The sequence below is a fragment of the Hippoglossus stenolepis genome, chromosome 6 (assembly GCF_022539355.2).
Source record: "Hippoglossus stenolepis isolate QCI-W04-F060 chromosome 6, HSTE1.2, whole genome shotgun sequence".
NCBI classification, from domain to species: domain Eukaryota; kingdom Metazoa; phylum Chordata; class Actinopteri; order Pleuronectiformes; family Pleuronectidae; genus Hippoglossus; species Hippoglossus stenolepis.
The window spans coordinates 11142055-11162475 of NC_061488.1; the positions used below are offsets into that span (position 1 = coordinate 11142055).

General features: G+C 43.5%; 1 protein-coding gene across 5 annotated transcripts in view; it reads left to right on the forward strand.

Moving 5' to 3' along the window:
* Nucleotides 1–20421, forward strand: part of LOC118111007 (ERC protein 2) — a 148988-nt gene that overhangs the window by 89502 nt on the left and 39065 nt on the right. For all 5 annotated transcript variants that reach the window (XM_035159224.2, XM_047340468.1, XM_035159225.2 and 2 more), the window contains 2 exons: nucleotides 14585–14732; nucleotides 19223–19384. In XM_035159224.2, coding sequence (XP_035015115.1) covers nucleotides 14585–14732; nucleotides 19223–19384 — 310 coding nt within the window. The remainder of the gene's footprint in view (nucleotides 1–14584; nucleotides 14733–19222; nucleotides 19385–20421) is intronic.

Below are 20421 nucleotides of genomic sequence, written 5' to 3' on the forward strand. Positions count from 1 at the left end.
TAAACACTGAATCCATTCATGCACTCTTGCACAGAAGCACAGGCCCACATGTATCTGCACGCATGCCACACTGCAGACATCTTGACATGTCAGTCACAGCGTGTTTCGTGCCAGTGTTTCCCCAAACCTCTAAGCCGTTTCCTGGTATGTCTGACTGCATGACTGCAGATAAAAGCGCAATAAACATCTCCCTCCTGCTTGCTAACTCATACTTCTCACGTGCTCCTCACCTCCTTTTAAAGTTGATGTTGTGTGACACAGGGAGATTTTCATGTCAAAATGTTTGTGCGTGTGTCTGTGGCATTCCCCCGGCTGAGTCTTTTTTGGGATCTTCTGGAGCTCCGAGGTGGTCTCCAGCCCGTCATCTGCGCAAAAAAAAATGAAGAGCTCTGTCTTTCATGCACACCATGCCATCACAGCGTAGCTATAAAACAAACCCGGGGTTGTAAATGATGCACACCTGCATTCTCTCTGTTGTATCTAACAGTGGCAGGAGACCTAACAACTCTCAGACATACACCATGGCCACGATTTACAACACACTCACACACACCTAAACAAATGTTCTCATGCATGCATACAACGCGGTGGCCGGAGTAAGTCCAGGACTGTGTCATTACACTCTAATCAGATTTATTGTTAAGTTGTGTTGGAAATGGGAAGACGTCCTTATATGAGTCATTTAAAGACAATTAAAGGCAAAACTGAGAACTATGAGAGACAGTGTTTTGTCGCCCTCTGATATTCAGTAATAGACAATATGACATTATTGTTACTTTTTTTTTTGTATATTTGTATCAGGGAATTGAAACAACATGAAATTAAGTCTGAATCGTATTTAAAGATGGACGACATGACAGCTCCCCAAAAGTGAAGCCAAAGTGTCTCGATCGCCATCTGGTGGTTGGCTGCAGTATAGGTCATTAAGAGTCCTCCTCCATGTTAATGGGTGGGACATGGACCATATTAAAAAGTCAAAGTAAAACATTTTTCTCAAAGATCGTTTCTGTCACTGTAGGTAGTTCTTCCCACTCTGATGTTTGTTCACGTGTTGAAACCTCCTGATTGACAGCTTAGACTTGACTCATGATTGATCGAGTGGGTGTTTGGGGGGGACCTCGCTACCGTGGCTCCATCCCCTGACTGCTACTGCATGGACTCTGGCTCCAAATGCACAAGATTGCTGTGTTTGTTTCTGGGATATTTTAGCTTCGTCTCTGCGCAATATGAGGAAGTGGATACACATTATCCATCTTTATATACAGTCTATATAGTCATACATGTGAAGATGTAATGTTGAGTGTCATAGCCGAAAGGCACTCATAAAGTGTGATGTCAGCGAGGGGGTAGTGCATCCCATAAATAGTTTTATATGTGTGTGTGTGTGTGTGAGTGTGAGAGACACAATGCAAATGTGAGCATACATAAGGAAACCATTAAGTTAATGAACGCACTCTCACCCCCACCTCTCAAATGTCAGTGGAGCACATCCGCATCTTCACACAGAACAACACGTCGTAACACTCTTAACGGCCTGGACTCAGCATGTGCACACGCACACACTCAGACACATAGAGGCACATGCATCAAGCCGTGTCCCTCCTCTGCACATAAACACAAACACATTTTGACTTTGTGTATGCATTTTAAGTTTATGTGTAGCAAAAAAAAGAGAAAACTATCGAAACTCAGAGCATCACTTCAGCTCAGAATTATCATTTCAGAATCAAGATCCAGCAAAAAAAGAAATACAACAACTAGGTCACACACATGCACACACTCCTGTTTGTAACCATAGCCAGCAAAAGCACTGAGTGGAAGCCATTGTTAAAATAACTGTGATGTAATCTACCAAGGCAGCTGGCTTGGCCGTGTGTGTGAGTGTTATCTATCTGGAAATCACTGAGTCTGTCAGCAGCATCTGACTGCACACTACCACTGGTCCCTTTATTAAAAACCAGACGTATTCTGGAATCCATGTACAAGTGTGGAGGGCCGGCAGAACACTTAAAGCAGCTCAGTACAGTCTGCGTTTATGTGTGTGTGTGTGTGTGTGTGTGTGTGTGTGTGTGTGTGTGTGTGTGTGTGTGTGTGTGTGTGTGTGTGTGTGTGTGTGTGTGTGTGTGTGTGCTGTCTGTGGATCCACATATATTAAGAAGCATGTTATGGAGAAAAAGCAGAGAGAACTTAACAAGGACTAAAGGTAACCATGCTGAGTCCAGACGCAGGCAGCAGTGATTACCAGGCATAACACTTTTGCTGTTTCATGCTTGCATACATGTGTGCACACTTGCATACACAATCGCCGCGTCAATTTTCATACTCTCGTAAACTTTTCCAAACACGCACTTTCTCCGAATGAGAAATACCGATATGACAGGAACGCACGTAGTTTGAATGTGTCTTCTCACACGAAGCTTATTAACAACTATACTTTACAAGTGAGGTTATGTCTCCATTGGGAATTCACACCAAAGGCCAAACAAGCACATGCAATGATACAACAGGTTCAATTTACTAGAGGCGTGATCTGTCTACACTAGCTTCAACGTACAAATTACCCAGATTATAGAGCGGTGTGGGTGTATATGTCTGCGTGTGTGTGTGTATGTGTACGCTCAGAGATATGTGTGAACTTCCCAAATGTGTGTATTCCAGTGTGTATTGACAGGGAAATAATGGTAAGTTTTTTTTTATCAGAGGGCCAGGTAGTAATCATGTCACTCTTTGATCCTATGATCCTCAGTGATCTGCCTAAATATACAGCAGACCTGTCCAGGCCTGGCAACAGCTCCTCTAATCAGCACCCTCACCCAGCCGACGGTGTGTGTGCGTGTGTGTGTGTGTGTGTGTGTGAGAGAGAGAGAGAGAGATTGTCTGTCACTGTGTCTGCATCTCTGCCCCTCTTTCATGATGCTTTGCTTCAAATATATGTGTCCCTCACTACACTGTAAAGCTGAAAGTAGGCTAATGGCGCCTATATAAGTAAGTATGTGGTCAGTGCGTTTGTGTAGCAGACTGTAAAGAAAGCATGTGGTTCTTCCTGCTTCAGCACGGAGCACAGCAGTACGAGTCTTTTCTTGTATCTACTTACATTTTACCATCCTTCATTAAAGAAAGCTATTAACCAAGGCTGGAATCACAGGATAGCTAATTATTAGCAGATGTGTGTGTGTGTGTGTGTGTGTGTGTGTGTGTGTGTGTGTGTGTGTGTGTGTGTGTGTGTGTGTGCTCAGTCTACGTGTTAATTTACATGCATGCAGCTTTGTATGAGCAGGTGGTAATTGCATTTACTCAAACTCTTTACACTCAGAGCTAAATACTGTTTGACTTTGAATTGCAATGCATTTATTTCACAGCCATAGTTGCAATTGAAATAAAGAAAACAAGATTATGTGAAATCTACAATCAGCGCATAATAATAATAAACAATAACTTTATTTGTGTAGCACTTATCTAAACGAGGTTACAAAGTGCTTCACACAAAAGTCCATGGCAAAATGAAGAATCGATTGTAATAAAAGATATTCTGTTCAGTCCAATTTAAGAGTCAAATCATTACAAGGTCAACACCTTAAGTTTATAGAGAAACCCAACAGTTCCCACAATGAGAAAGCACTTTAGAGAAAAAACGTCCTCATTAACTGGGAGAAATCGCTGGCAGAACCGAACTCAGTGTGGGCGGCCATCTGCCTCGACCGGTTGTGGTCAGCGGGAGAAAAATGGGGAAGAGAGGAGAGGTGGGTGGCAAAGAGGGGAGAGAAGAGAGAGAGAAATGATCATGAAGATGCATCCAACAAGATATAACAATTTATGCATATATTTGAATTAGCTCCACCTCAAACAGCTCCATTAAAATACTACCACAGTTGAAAATAACACAATTATGCTGAAATTAAAAGTATAGAAAGATGATAGCAATGTAACACTGCACTGTTTGTTTGATTGTAAGCAAGATGACACGAAAACAACTACACAGATTGCCAAGAAGTGGTGGAAGGATGTGGTGTGTGGGTCAGGGAAGAACCCATTAATTTCTGGATCAGTGGGTGGATCCAGGAATTCACGATGGGGTGTTTTTCAACATTTTCACAGATTTTCTAGGGAATAAATCATGATCTTTATGAAAAAAAAAGAATATCAGACATATTTTGGAAACTGATATCTAAGAGTGTGGGAAATTTGGTGCAGCTTGATTGAGTTTAAGGGGACTGTTGGGCCTTGGCGGAGATATGAGCCCAACTAGAGTCACATTTTAGTGCTGATAATACTTCTGTTCTTTACTTAAATACAATTTTCAGTGCAAAACTTTTACGTGTATTAATGGTATATTTTTTCGTTGTGGTGTGTATTCTATTTCATCTAAGTGGTAATAATGTCAACAAAGTTAGACAGGTAAGTCCTTTAAAAAAAACGTGTTTACCTGTGAGTCTATAATACGTATTATTATTACGGAGCGTGGCAGTATTACATGTATTTTTAGCACTGTGCACATTGTTTAGGGATTTATGTCATTTTGATTGTAAAAATGTTTTCACTTCATAATTAAGTTTCAAAACCATGTTTTACTTTAAAGAAAAACACACATCTCATTATTTAGTCACGGTTCAGGTTTCATTCTATGCAGCTGCAAAGACACACAACATATTCTGTGCAGTTTTTCCAGATATGCAGCTTTTATAATCGTTGAGCTCATGTGGCTGTGATTGGAAATCGCTGTGATTGGCTGATGGAGTGTGGGGTGAATGTTAGTGTGACCCTGCGTGTCCTTTACACACTGACGGGAAATCGACCGGTCCAAGCTCCAAGGAAAGCTATAATTCTGAGAGTAATACAGGCCAAAGGAGCATACACACATCTTCCCTCTCGAGCGCGCCTACACGCACTCTCAGCTTGCACAGAGCAAAGTCCTAGCTGTGCCGTAGTAACCACATTAATTGGGTTGTGTAATTGTCTGGCAAAGCATTGTGGGAAACAGCCCATACAGATCTGTCCCTTCACCTCAAACCACTTTTTAAACATGGACTCCCATCGTCATGACAGTGCTATCCAGGAAATTGCTGAACATGTGTGGATATGAGTGTCTGAGCATCTGTGTGTGTTATTCAGTAATAGGCTGTATGTGTATGTGTTACTATGGCTCCTTTAAGGGAAGTGAGTGTGGTGGCCTCCCATTCCACCGCATGTCGGCTGTGGTTCGGCTGTGGTCCACCGCCAGGCCCTACATTTGGAACTCAGAAAATACACCAGGGGTACTCGCTCCCTCTGTTTTCTGGACCCGTCTTTCATCGGTTTGTGTGTGTACGTGTGTATTTTGGGTGCACGTTTGTGTGTGTGTAATAGTCCGCCACTGTGTTGTACTCTGTGCCCCTGATATTTTAAGGCTTTTTGGCCCCACGTCATGAGTGTGCGCTGTATTTCCAGGCTGCAGTTAGATGACCGGAGTGAGAGAACCCGTACGGAGGACAGGAAAAAGGCAGGAGGAATGGGGGGGAGAGGAAAGCAAGGCGGGTAATTGAAGGGTTCAGGGTAATACTTAGGCCAAGGATGGCTGTTTCAACGTGTTTGCATAACCTCCTTGAACTTAATATTTAGCCCCACTCTGGAGTGAGTATAGGGCACAGCGGAGCCATATAGAGAATGATAGAGGGAGCGAGAAGTGGAATGATAGAGAGGTCCAAGTCCAAGGTGTCTCTCCTGCGATGAGTAGCTTCTCTCTTTGATTAGCAGCAGAGCGGAGGGGGAGGGGGCGGAGGTGACGGAATGAGGACGGAGAGACAAAGTGCTCGTGCTGAACGAGTTTTTTTTTTTTTTAAATGATAGTGTGAATCACACACGAAAAACGCAGACGGACTATATTTTTCAGTGATGCAATGCAGAAGGTGTCCTCCTGGTATTTTAAGTTTACATTAGCGTCAGTTTGGAGAAGCAACTACAGCTCCTTTCATTTCTAATGCCGACATGTGAGAATTGAAACGGCGAGACGAAAAGGGATTTAGAATCTGATTGTGTAAGTGTAAGTGCTGACATGATGAGTTGAAGAATTAATTTTGAGGTCGAGAGAAAATGAAACAAGCGATATGTAGTTATAGCAGAAGTCATTCCAGCTTTTCAAATGAGAGGACATGCTTGTTTTTATTTGTATCAATTATCAATCAATTTTGCATAATGTAATTAGAGTGATAGCACATATTTACCTCACAGGTGGCTTTACTTTTATTCAATGTGACCTCAACGAAACACCGCAACAAATTGTAGTTTCATCTTTTGATGGGGGGCATAACTCATCAGTGTTTAAACTGAGGCCTTAGTGCTCTCTCTTAACACGCTGCATATGTGTGTATGTTTCCCCCTCCCTTTGTGTGTGTGTGTGTGTGTTCTTACAGTAGTGTGACTGGAGCAGTGTTACTCATTCTGTGACCCTCACCTCTCTCTCTCTTAGATGACAGGGAGCTTTAAACAACCCAGCTGCTGTATGTATGTGTGAGTGTGTGTGTGAGTGTATAGGTGTTCCTGTCTGCAAGGCAGGAGAGTCCTACACGTGTACAATACCCCCATCTCATTCCTTGTGCCTTGGGGAGACACTGTCAGTCAGTTGAGTGACAATAAAGACAGAAAACAAACCTCCCACATTGAGAGAATGAAAATCGCTGCTCAGCTATTGGATGGGATCCCTTGAGGTTTTGGGGTCAGACCTCTCCTCATTGGTTGAAACCGGAGAGGGAGGCCTCGTGCCAGACAGCTCTGGATATGGATTGTGTTTTGGATTGTTGTTTTTCTCGCGTTTACTGTGAAAGGCTGAGGTTACGAAGAAACGAAAAAGTACTGCCATGCACGCGTCGGAGCCAACACGGGCATACATGGAGACAAGGTCATCCAAATTGGAAAAAGATGCCGGTGACATCATAATCAACACTGACATCCCCTGAGCCGTTGTTTATTTATCCATCTTCTTTTTACAACAACAGGAATCCACCAACCTCTCGCTGATCCACAGAAGCTGATGCAACAGAGCTGGAAGTGAGAGAGGACAAAACCCACTGGTTCCTCTTGTCAGACTGCTGGCACATAATAGTTCAACATTTTAGGGAATATGTTTATTTGATTTCAACCCGAAGAGTTAGATGAGGAGATCGATATTGGTCTCATATGTGTGTTAAATAGAGCTTTAGACTTGGAATGTGCTTCGATGAGGTTAGTATAAAGACTGTAAAACGGGAAAACAAGTAAACCGAAGTGAAAAATGCACCTGTCAGCGCCTCTAAATTTGTCTTATTACCTCAGCAAAGGAGTAATGTTTTTGTCTGTGTTTGTCTGTCTGTTAGTTAGCAGGATAGCACAACAACTACTACAACTATTACTACTAAAACTTTAGGTACTTGGTTAAAGGATGGTGTATGGGTTAGGAAAGAAAACATTAAATTCTTGTGTTGATCGGGGCGCGGATTTTTCTTTCACTTTCTTTAACATTGTGAGGGAGGGCGTTATTCAACATTTCCCTTGATTTCTCAGATAAAAATCTGACATGTTTAGGGGACAGATGTTAATAAGTATGTGCAGTTTGGTGCACATCCAAATAAAAACGCGTAAGGGGTTTGTTCAGGCCTTGGCAGAGGTACTGAATGCCATTCTAGTTACTGTATCCTACTTTAATTCTTACATATACAGAAAATATCAAATCGACAATCCTCAAAGTTGAGTTAATTCGGAGCTGCCTTAAATTTTGTAGTTCACTAATCTGTGAGCACAAGTGTTGGCGTTGCCGTTACAAACATGATGGTGACAAACTTGGCCAGACTCACTCTCACAAAAACTTCCTTAAAGACCTGACTAAAAAAACACAATGTCTCATTAATCATTAGAGACGTTTTATAGCATATTTTCTCACTTGGAGGGAGAGCCTGGCTTTTTCTTCTTTCATCAGTTCTCATGCTACTTTCAACATCAATCTTCTTATCTCACTTACTTGGAAAGGGAGCAAATAAACACATTTCTCACAGTGTTGAATAATTAATAAAAAGGTCATATACAAAACATTTTATACTAAATTTGAATTACATTCTGCTGTTGTTTTAGATATTGTCTTGACGAGGTTGACAATATGACAAGAAGATCGACAAGACGTTGTCTTTATCTGACACACACACACACACACACACACACACACACACACACACACACACACACACACACACACACACACACACACACACACAGACACACACACAACCACCTGGTCTCTCTCTCTCCGACTGGAATGCAGTGGTGGTCGTCTGGTCCTGCTCATCTCTCTGGGAGCAGTCAGCCATCTCTCCTCGTTCCTGCTCCCACTCTAAACATTTGGCTAGTTTTGGCAGATTTGTTGATTTTTGTCCCCTCGTATTTTCCCCCTTGTTGCTGTAAAACTGATACATACTCTTTCAATTAGACCTCCCCACCAGCACCACCACCACCGCCACCACCGCCAGTCTGAGCACTAGTGTGGGAGTGGGGGTGAGCAGAGTAAGTGGGTTGTATATTTTATTAGTGAAGTGAAAACACACACAACCTGGCCAAGTTCTGGTAGAGCCATCTGCTGTCATGGATGTTTCTTGGGAAGCACAGCTCAAGGTTAGCATGCAAAGTTTGGCATTCTTGCGCAGGATTAGCACGTAATGGCTAATGTAACTGCTCACAGGGAATATTGGAGTGGATGTTCATTTCCAAACTTGCATACAAAGTGTGGGCATGGATGGATCCCATGTTGCAGAATAAGATGGATAAATCCAGGAAAGCAAACAGGAGGACGTGTGTAATAGGTAAATCTGGCATGAGGCTGCAGGTTAGCTGTTGCAGGGTAACATGGAGCTAATCCCGCCTGAGGTAGCCAGAACTCGGACCTCATAAAAATGCATTTAACCCACATTTAGAGTTAAAAAACAGATTTACCATCTCAACTGGCTTTGCACTAAGCTTACCAAATGAAGCCAGAGCATGTGTTTTATGTTGGAAATAGACATTTTCCCTACCTCCTCAGTTGTAAATAACACAGTCTTCCAAGGGCCATAAATAATAGTGTCACTCAACCATGCCCCATTCTCATGTCCTCTGCTTGCTCTCACCACAGGCCTCTAGAACCGCCTAGCCTAGGGGCCCCCGGCTTTGTGCCGCACCTTCACACACTTACAATCAAGGAACAGCCATAAAATGCCCGTGGAATGTCTCTGCAGAGCCGGACAGTTAAGTGGTGGAAATCCATGATCACAAACTAGAAGGTCTCATAATGGATGCTCTGGGAACAGATATAAGTGGGCTCCCCATGTTCTCTGCTAACAAAATACATCACACATGCCCATAAGGACATGAAAGCATAAATGGGCGCACGGACAGGCAAATGCATGCACACAGGCACACATGCACACATGCACACACTGCACTTAGGGGCAGACAGTATTGATGGTTCCCTCGGGCATCACACGGACGCATCTGTTTCTGTCCCACCGACTCTGCACACTCATAATTTCAAGTAAGTCATAACACAAATTATAAACACATATCCCTCAACCGTGACGCCTAGGAATAACAACATGGAGCACAGTGAGCTGATTTAGGGTAGGCTGGGACTTATAAATCTTTACCTTTGCTCCTTTCTTCTCTTCCTCCTCTCTCTCCTGCCTCTTTTCTCTCTCGTGCAGAACAGGTAGCAGCCACTCTTGTGCAACACTTACACTTCCTCTGTTCTCTTGCCCTCGTCTCTTGACACCTCTTCTTTTTTTTGGCGTTTTTTATTCCTGCTGCAGTCTACATCACTTCACCTCTTCTTCCTCTGAATTTGTTTTGAGCTAATGTACGCATGTGGGTGTTTACGCTCACTCTTGACCCCATCTTAACCCCCTCGTCACCCAGAAATCTGTCTGGCCTGCCAGTCGCCCATCTGCTCCGTGAAATCACGGTCCTTTTTTTTCCGACAGCATCCCTACCTCAAAGACGTCTTCATCAAAGTATTCTCTCCTCATTTTTCTTTTCCTTTGTCCTGAATTATCTCCTTCTGCCGCAACGCTACTTACTCCTCTCTTCTTTGACTCTTTGCATTTCTGTTTTTTTTTCTTTCCCCTGTTTTCCCTCTCACCTCTCATCGCATGGTCATGTACTTTAGCCATCCATCTCCCACCTCCGTAGATCTGAATGTCTCAATGTGTCCCAGGGACCATGAAGGTTCAATTGGAATCACATGTTGTGGTCCAGCAGAGAATTTCTCCCTTTATAAATAAGATATCATCCCAGCGGATGCTGTTCTACAAAACCTTGCGTGCTCTCAATGCTTATATTAAATATGAGACATGAGGTGTATATAAATGCACAGATGTTTATCTTATCACTTAAACTATTGTTATCTCACAGAGTAGGAAAAAGTAGACGGGTTTCTTTGGGGTTTCCAGCAGCAGGATTTATTTTTCCTTTTATTGGAGTCCTTTTTCACTTCTCAGTGCACGGGGTCTGACTTTTATGAAGACTAATCACAAGTTTGTCATGAAAACGCATTTCGTTGTTGCCCTTTCAATCGGACAGGAAATGAAGATAATCCTTTGTTTGTCCAGGATATGCCAAGTCTAAGTTAAGCAGGGAGTTAGACAAGAGGGGAGGAAAAAGAGAGGCTTCACCCACTCAAGATCAGCCAGCAGATACAGTGCAAGCATTTCTCTCTCTCTCTCTCTCTCTCTCTCTCTCTCTCTCTCCCCCTCTCTCTCTCTCCGTGTGAGTGTGTGTACGTGTGTCTGTGTGTGTGTGTGTTTTATCAGATAGATGATCCTGTCTGCTAGATTCATGTGCACTGCAAGTGTGTTGTACGGTGAAAGCCAAATGGCCTCTCAAATTAGATCTGATGAAATACTCAAGTGTGATTCAGGTTCAAAGACTGTTACTTATAATAATCAGCAGATACATGAAGACACACACACACACACACACACACACTCCCTGCGTGCACACAACCACTGATTGAGGATGTGGGAGACAAAGTTTACAGGCTGGCTAATCATAATAATGCCCCTTTTTTTTATTGTTTTAGGAAGTCATCATTCAGCAGAATCCTTCAGTTCTACTCAGAGAGCAGCCACAGGGAGACTGTGCCATATATTCCGCTGGCTTCATTTAGAGACTGGAAGTGATTTAACTTGCAGTGAAGCGGGGAGGTCACTGTGGTTCAAAGGTTTCATTCATTCAGGCTCAGAACGTCTCATGCTCAATTAATAATGTCCAGCTCGGAAGTCTGTACCTGTGCTAATGAATGCAGGTGAGAGGGACGCAGGAGTTCAAACTAACTTTTTACTCTGATTGCACTGGTTGGCCTAATATATTTTAATGTAGCTGCACCAGCACATAATTTAGCTGCACCCAGAATCATTCACCTTTCCTTTTGCTGACATTTTAAGCTTTATAATTTTTTGGTTGTTTGAGCCATTGGAATTCTTTGTGAGTCATTCTTTGTGAATATATATATGTTGGCCTTTTTTATGTTGTAGGATGTGGCTCTGATTCAGAGTTAGATGAGGCCGTCTCCGCTCCACTGAAGATACTGAGTTTGGAGTCTTTGTCAGACCATAATATTCCACTTCATTCATTTGACAGCTTTAGTGTCTGGTGTGTCTCTGTCACAGTGTTTACTCCGGCAGCTTTAATCCATTTTGGATAGAAATTTTGCAAATTAGTCGGGGGTAGGGTCAGGACTTCAAAGGTCATGGTCACAACATGGAATCAAAGTTTCAGCCTAGTGCTACAATGAATGCATATATACGTGCATTTAAAATTGAAATGATCATTAATTTAGTTACAGGTTGTATTTATAAATAATTATGCATGTTAGTTGATATGACATATTATACAATAAAAACAAAACAGTACAGCTTGATGTTTATAGCTGCACCACAGATATGCCCACAAAATATATTTATTACGTAACAATCTCTTTTTACAGTGGGATTATCAAAATATTGTTATTTTGCTGGCTTAACTCTAATTTTTTATTTTCTGTTTTGAAAAAAAGATAAGGAATGAATACAGCTTCCATTTTTTGAAATAATGAATAGTTCTTCAATTTGAATGAACGAAATGTTTAAAGGATGTGATTTTGTTCAAGGGGGAATACAGGTGTAGTGTTTCACATTAACATGCGCCTTATTTTGAAAACTCCTTTGTTAAACTGTGCTTTTTTTGTCACTGCAACACAAACAAAGTATCACGACACCAGAAGCATGTCTTTCAGTAGTTCATTCAGGAGAGGCCACTTGATGAATGGGAGTGTAACAATCCTTGATAAAGTGGCTCAGTGGTGGTCAGAAAGAGATGGATCTCTGTTTGGCTTTTCGAGATGCACTCACAGATAAGATAAACCACCCCTTTAACTGGGATGGGGGTTAGTGACCCTAACCTTTCACCACACTCTTTTCTTGCACCAAAGGGACGCTGCACAACATCAGCCTCTTACGTTGCGTAAGTGCTCTAGCGGAAAAACCCAGTGAAATAGACAGAATAGTGTTTTTCCAGTTACATAATAACCTTAACAAATACAATTCTCGAGCTGAAGCTGATGCAGTTAATCCCGAATGTAATAAGGAAATGGGTGGGTGGGTGTGAGACGAGTTTCCATGTCTGGCAGTGTGGTGCAACGATGGCCATCCGGCGAGCAGGTTAGAGCTGTTAATCTGACACATTGTTTATGAACAGCGACACATTCTTTGCCCATATATGACTCCGTGCATCAGCTTTTCACTCCAGTTAACACAAAGTAAAGGAATTGAGACGCCCTAAGTTTATTAGGCCATGGATGTAAAATTGGGCCGCGTGAAGAAGGATTTTAAAAATCTATCACATTGTTGTTTGATCCCAGTGGATTTATTTTTACTGGGGATTTATTCGATAAAACTTTAAGAATTCTTTCAACAATTTTACTTTGTGAATGACCAGGTCAAGCAGAATAATCCTGCAGTCTAAAGCACTTGCTTTGGTACAAGTGGTCCAGTGTAGGTCTGCTTGTGTGTGTGTGTGTGTGTGTGTGTGTGTGTGTGTGTGTGTGCGAACTCCCTTTACAGTGAGCATTAAAAGGAATAACAGTGGAGGTGTGGGGAGACGAAAAGTGTCACGGCGATCCTGCCCTATGATGAATGGTGCGATTAGCCGCTTCGATCCATGTCAGGACACACACGCATGCACGCACAAATACATGCACAACATGAGAGCACACACTTGAGCTCACAGTAACACACTGGGGCCTATTAAAGGCCTTGAATGGGAGAATCCAGATGCGGCGTGCAGATAATTGTACTAAAAACACAGAAAATGCAGTCCCAGACCGGCAGGACTTTATGTCTGAGCTCAGCATGTTTATTTTCACAATTGAGTTATTTCTGCAGGGACTGAAATCATGGAATAAAAACACTCCGATGCAGGTCAATTTTTAATTGAGTCCAAAGTGTATTTGGAGCGCACACCCACCCTCCTCCTTTTCCTTTACCCCTCACCTCACACATTACGTTACCATGCTGGTTTAATGCCCTCTTAATTTAAAATGCGATTTAAGAGTCTGGAGTTCAGCCATGTTGTGTTTATCCAACTTAAAGTACTTTCAGTTCCGAGACACCAATTAAAGCTTGATACTCTTGTGATGGTCATTCAGACGAACTGTTTAGAGATAGAAAAGACGCATAAATAAATTCATTCTATTACTAAACACGGTCAAACTGCATAGAAACCCCCATAAACATGCGTCCTTTTCCTTTATAATCCCATTTTTACAGTGTGCTGGGTGCAATGGACCAAGCAAAGGTGTGTGTGTGTGTGCGTGCGTGTGTATGTTTGTGGGTTTGCCTGGCTACGTATGAGAATATGTTTGTGCTTCTGTGTTTACAAGAGTGGGCGGAAAACATGCGTGTTTGTCACCACGCTGGATTTACGACATCCTGTTTGATGACGAGGCTAATCATCACTAATCTGCCCCCAACAAGGGTTACGCAAGGCATTCTACGAAGTCCTGTGGGAGAAAAAATGTCTGCATCTGGTTGTGTGTATGATGACACTTGGGTGGTATGTTTCCTATGCACCTGTAGACAGTCATTTGTTGTCACCCTCCCCTCCCCTCCCACACACACACACACACACACACACACACACACACACACACACACACACACACACACTCACAGACACACACTTATGCTGTGGTAAAAGACAAAAGATGTCATATCCTCCCCAGCCTACACTATTAGGCTCCATTACTCTATTGCGTGCCCTTGAGTCACACTGGTGTACCACTTTTGCAACATTTACCCGACCACTTCAAAGATGTATGCTTGTTTTTTGTGGAATCTCTGTCTGAGTTTTAAGGAGCTCTGTGTTTGCTCTGACATCAGCATACGTCAAAGGCCCCACCAGCTGCAGATGTGGGTGCTGTGTGATTAACTATAAAATTAAATAAAACCACATTCCAACTTTTTATTTTCGCTTTGCGCAATAAATAGGACTTGCTTTTGATTATTTGTTCCTTAATGATAACATTCCTCCTCGCCTTCTGCACCCCTCTGTTCCACATTTCTTTCTGTCGCACCTTCAGGCAGCAGGCTTTGCTGGCAGCCATCAGTGAGAAGGATGCTAACATCGCCCTGCTGGAATTGTCCTCCTCCAAACGGAAGAAAGCCCAGGACGAGGTGATGGCTCTGAAGCGGGAGAAAGACAGGCTCATGCACCAGCTCAAGCAGCAGGTACATCCACCACATGCGACCACAAGCTATTTATTCATGCATATAAATGATGAATCAAATTTTACAACTCTCCTGGTCTAAAAAGTGGACTGGCCTGCACATAAATCAAATGAAGCCTGGCTTTGCGGTCACCACTTACCAACAGACTCTTGCTCTGTGAATCAAAGCAGGGTTACGAATGCAAACCTGAAGGTGAAGCCTTCCCTGCATTTAGACAGTTTCGTTGGTAGATGTTTGAACTTTAAAACCAGGAAGTAAATAGTTAATGATTCCCGGTAGTTAACAGAATTCGCTTCCTTGCCTCAAACCACACGTACTGCATTCACTCATCATAAGCTAACCACCAGTTAAACAAAAGCTGTGATTCAAAATCCAGGAACATAAACACATTCGGGTTTAGCTAGCTTAACAGTCATGTTGCAATCAGAGCTATTAGATGCACTCAGACTGTCCCAGACACGGTTGGCATCATAGGTGAGTCACCGGCGGACGTTTCTGTCTTCCATCATCTGGTCAGAGAGACACAGTTCCCAGCACCCACACATACCTACACACACACACACACCTATTTCCCGTGTTGCCCTGGCTCTCAATATGACCCACGACAGAAGAAGGTATGTTTATCATTCAGGTCTGGTCAGACCACATCAGTGACTGAGCAAACGTGAACGCTAACGATAATGAGGCGACAGCAGGGAGTCGACATGTACAATCTCCTGAGTCACAGGGGCTTCTGGGAAACATGGTGCATTTAAAAGTCAACAGATGCAGTGCGCTGGCTGTGCATTTAAGAGCGAACCCATGTTTGCCTGTGTGTCTCGTAAACGGTAAACAGTTCCTAGGGGGTGCAATTCCACTCAAGGAATTTCAAGGAAAGCCTATTATCTGTTTATCGCCAATGGATGCGTCATGTTTTCCCGTTGGGTAACAAGCCGTTACAGTCCACCTGATGATGTGATGAGCTCTAATTGCCACGATGTGGCCTCCAGAACTAGAGTGCAGAAGTGGAGGAAAGAGGGGAAAAAGAGGAGAAAGGAGGGAATGGGAGAGGAGGGAGTAGCACATGCATAAACTTTCTTTGTCTCCACTTTCTCATGCATGCAAACCTACTTAGAAAGAAAGTCTTTGGGTGCACATGCATATAATTTAAATCCATATAACTGTGTACCAGGCAGTGCTATGACCACAAGGGCCCTAAAAGAGTGGTACTCTGTCATCTCTTAATGTTTGGAGGGTGTAAGGTAAGTAGTTCCTCTTTGCACTACTTGGGTTCCTTCTATCTAAAGAATGAGCTCTCTTGAGGTTATGTTGTTCAACATGACACACACCGCCTCTCTGTCTTCTGACCCACTGACACACATATCAGAATAGGTTGCCTTCCTTGGCTCCTCATCAGCCCTTTGGTGGAAGGAAACTGACCAGGAAATGCCGAAGAATTATGGGACTCAAAGTCTCTAAGGAGAAAGCTGATCTATGGACAGCAGATAGATTTACAGATAGCAGTGCCCTGTCTGACCTCCCCACATCCCTCCTTCAGACGATCGTGTGTGTGTGTGTGTGTGTGTGTGTGTGTGTGTGTGTGTGTGGTGTGTGTGTGTGTGTGTGTGTGTGTGTTTGTGTGTGCACAAAGCAGGCGGCCTCAGAAAAACTTTCCTCTCTCAGACAGTTCACCACCCTTTTGAGGTATAGGCCTTCTTCAGCACAGTCAAACACACATATACAAGACCCAGCCACATGCTCACACAAACACAGAGTTTACACTTCCAGTGGAGAGAGTCAGAACAAATGTGTCCCCATGTGGGAATTCTCTGAGTGGTCCCATCCTAATGATGGATGGCCAAAGTCAATGGGGCTTTGAAGCTGAGAAAACATAAATTTGGTGTGCCATTTTCTGGGACTTTCTCTCTCTCCCTTGCCGCTTTGCTTCACTATTTCTTTTGCCTTCACATTCATTTCATTTTTGGACACACTTGAGCATCCACCCTCTCTCTCTCTCTCTCTCTCTCTCTCTCTCTCTCTCTCGCTCTCTCTCTCTCTGAAAAGATGGATTTTGTGTTCTCAGATGTGTCACAGAGAACAGATTATGTAAAACAATCTGGCCACTTAAAGCTGGTACACTGTGTTGGTCTGTTGTAACTGGGATAGAATGGCAATGCTGTACACACGCACACACACACACACACACACACACACATAGACCTGATTAAAGGAGAGAGGAGCGTTCCCCCAGATGCCTGTGTGTTTAAGTCCTCTCTTCTCTGCCTCCCGTGTCCATATGTGTTAATACAGGCCGGCTCTAATCAAGACAGGCTTGTGATTTACAGAGGGCTTGGACTGAGGTTTGGGATGCAGCTGTAAGCGCTGCAGCCAGGGTTTATCACTGCCATGTTTACAAAAGGGGCTGCGCTTTGATACACAGGCACTGCGCAGACGTACAGCACAGGCCAAATCTGTTATGGTTAGACATGTCAAATGAAGAGCTTTCTCCTCCTCTTCCTTCATCTCCTCTCCTCTCCTCTCCTCTCCTCTCTCTCCTCTCTCCTCTCCTCTCCTCTCCCTTCCTCTCCTCTCCTTGCAGCAGTGCCACCTGTGTCTATTCCCGGCTGCCTGATCTACAAACAGGCCTGGAGGCGATTCCTCAGCTGTTTACTCTGCAGAGCCACTAATTAACTCTAATTAAGACGCACATTCCAACCGCGCGGACATTTTACGTGTGCACACCTTCTTCACACATGCACACAGGAATATGTCTGTAAGAGGAGACTGTGCATGTTTTCGCGTGTGCATGTGTCTGTTTGAATAAACTGGATGTTCACATGTGGGCTGTCCTGACCACACAGTCTGTCTCCTCCAGCAGCAATTCATCACTTCATCCATTCCTGTTTGTGTCTCAGTTCATTAGATATTAAGTATGTGCACACACACACGCTCACACACACACACACGCTCACACACACACACACACACACACACTCATATACAAACACACTCTAGGATGTTTGGCTTCTTATGCTACCAGATATGGTTGTAATTACAGGAACAAGTAGTATGGTTCTTATTAGATTAGCAGTGAGGACTAAACACACGTCAGCCGATTTAACCCTCAGCCACAAATTAGCTTTGAAAATATTTCTCTGCCAGAATTAAACTGCATTGTTAAGCGTTGAGGAGAGGTCTGTGTGGAAGCGGCTCCAGTATGTGCTGTGCAGCAGCAGCACAGTTGTTTCATCAGCTGCATGGTATATGATAGTTATTGTCCAAACCTCAATGACAGGTGTCCGCTCTGTAGCTGTTGCATTGCCACACCTGCTGTAGTGTCGACACCTGAGGTCATGGAGGGCCGTACACCTCAACCTACCCTTTAACTGCTCTAACCACCGGTGTTGTGTCTGTCTAAGCCCGGCCCCGCCCCTCACTCTTCATCTTTATCTCTGTCTCGCTCTTCCCTCAGACCACGGTGTCAATGTTCTCGCCTTTTCTAAGCCGCTCTTCTCCAGTTTAAGCTAATTGCTAACCTCTTTAAAACTAGCCACATCCTCTCCTGTGATCCCGACTGGCTCGTTTCCTCAGTCATTAGTCCTCAGCTCCTTATCTCAGCAGCAATGTCCTCGGGCCGATGGCTACTGTAACACCACGTCCCCTCCTGCTTTAGCAGCTGACTCAGGCTCTTTGTCTCGTCCTGCCACGGCTGTCTTTCGTTCTCAACGAGGAAACCTGCAACATTTGGGATGATAGATGCATGCATGTCTTTCATTGGAATCATCTTCATCCCGTACACAATCCCACCTCCTGCTCTGCAGTCAGTTTGCCCTCAGGGGAGGTATCTGCAGTAAAGGGAACAAAGCGAAGCCTGTCAATACATCTGCACCCACTCTGTCTCTGTCTATCTCCATGACAGCTGGCCTCACTGGAGTATAGGCCGATTGTTAATGTTAGTCAGCCAAGGTTGTTATCTCTGGGCTATGATATTTCAGTATGACAGCCTCTCCAGCAGACACACTAATGCACGCACACACACACACTCAGAGGACACATAGTCCTACTTAGCCATTTCCAGGCGAGCCAAAAGATGCATATTTGAGTGTAATTTTAATCAGTGACATCTTAAATGAGGTTGCTTCACCCAGGCCAGAATGCCTGTGGCCTTAGGCTACATGAGACTGTTCCTACTAGGATTCATCTAATCCAATTAAATGATAATCTGCTGTATGGGTGACGTTTGACAGACTTATGATATTTTTATCAGCCACTTCGACTCACTCATTTTATGACCTGTCAAGTACTGTTAGCAGCTCTGTTTTTTATCATCTTTGATAGCTTTCAACATGCTTCCTTCCCCCCACATCCAAGAATCCCTCAGCCTAATCAGTCTAAGACCCGAGAACATTTTCGACAAACAAAAAAAGTAGTGTTGGGGTAATAAAGGGCACCAGTGTGTGCGTGATATAATTATATGTTGTAAATGTTCTTGTTTATCTCCTTTCCGGCAGACTCAGAGCAGAATGAAGCTGATAGCAGATAACTATGGGGAAGATCACGTCCACCAACAACACCATCCTCACCATGCTCACCACATGCATCCGGCAAACGTGCATCACAGGAGCCTGCCAAGAGGGCCCCCCCATGCCAACCACCGACCTCCTATGGACCAGGTAAATAGGAATGGGCGCACACACACACACACACACATCCACACACACACACACAAACACCAACCAGATTAAAGCTGGAGTTTGTTTACAAAATTTGACATGTTGTGGGCTGGCAACCTCGTGCTTTTTAAGTTGATGTAATTTTATAGTTGTCATCTGCACCATCACTCAGTTGTGGTCGGACACATGCAGCACAAAATTCCCCCTCACTCTTCTCCTGTCTCTCCTCCTCTAAACCCCATTACTTTCTGCCAATTCGGTTATTTTAGATAAGAGGCCCGAAGGGGAAAAGCTTCCAAATTGTTGATTGTTTTTGATCGATGGGATTTGTGTATAAGTTTAGTTTGTGTGTATTTCATCTCTCGTACCAGCTCCTTTTCTCTGTCTGAGTATCATAACCAGACTGCCCTGAGGACAAACCTAATGTCTCCGTTTGAAGACAGCTGAGGAACAAACTTTGGTTGTTATCAGCGCAGTGTTTTTGTATTTGCGCGAGTGTGTGCATGCCTGTGCATGTGCGTGTGTTGATGCAGATGGAGATGCACACCTGAGTGTTGTTGATACTGTGTCCTCAGATGAAATCGCTAACGGGAGACCGCTGTCTTCAAAGAGAGACAGTGGTGATTTCACTATCTTTCCATTAAAAGCTTCACATTATTAAATTATTTGAATGCAATATAAATCCATCAGAGCCCGATTGTTGTCAAGAGGCATTGATTGTGGGGGATTCCAAACTACTGTGAGGATGAAGAATACGTGCTTGTGTGCATGTGTGCGTCTGCTTGTGTGTGAGAGTGTGTCTATGTGGAGGTTTAAGACGAATACCTGGGGATTTCCACCTGAGTCCAAATTCCCACATCTCTTCTATCTGATTTGCACTATTACATAAACCTAGACATTTATAAATGTTTCTGAAACCGCTGCATTGGAGTCAAACATGCAATTTGGAAAACACACACACGCATAGCATACAATCACACAGTCAAATCCATGTATCAGCCTACAAAATACCCCGGCAATATGTAAGGAGACAGGAT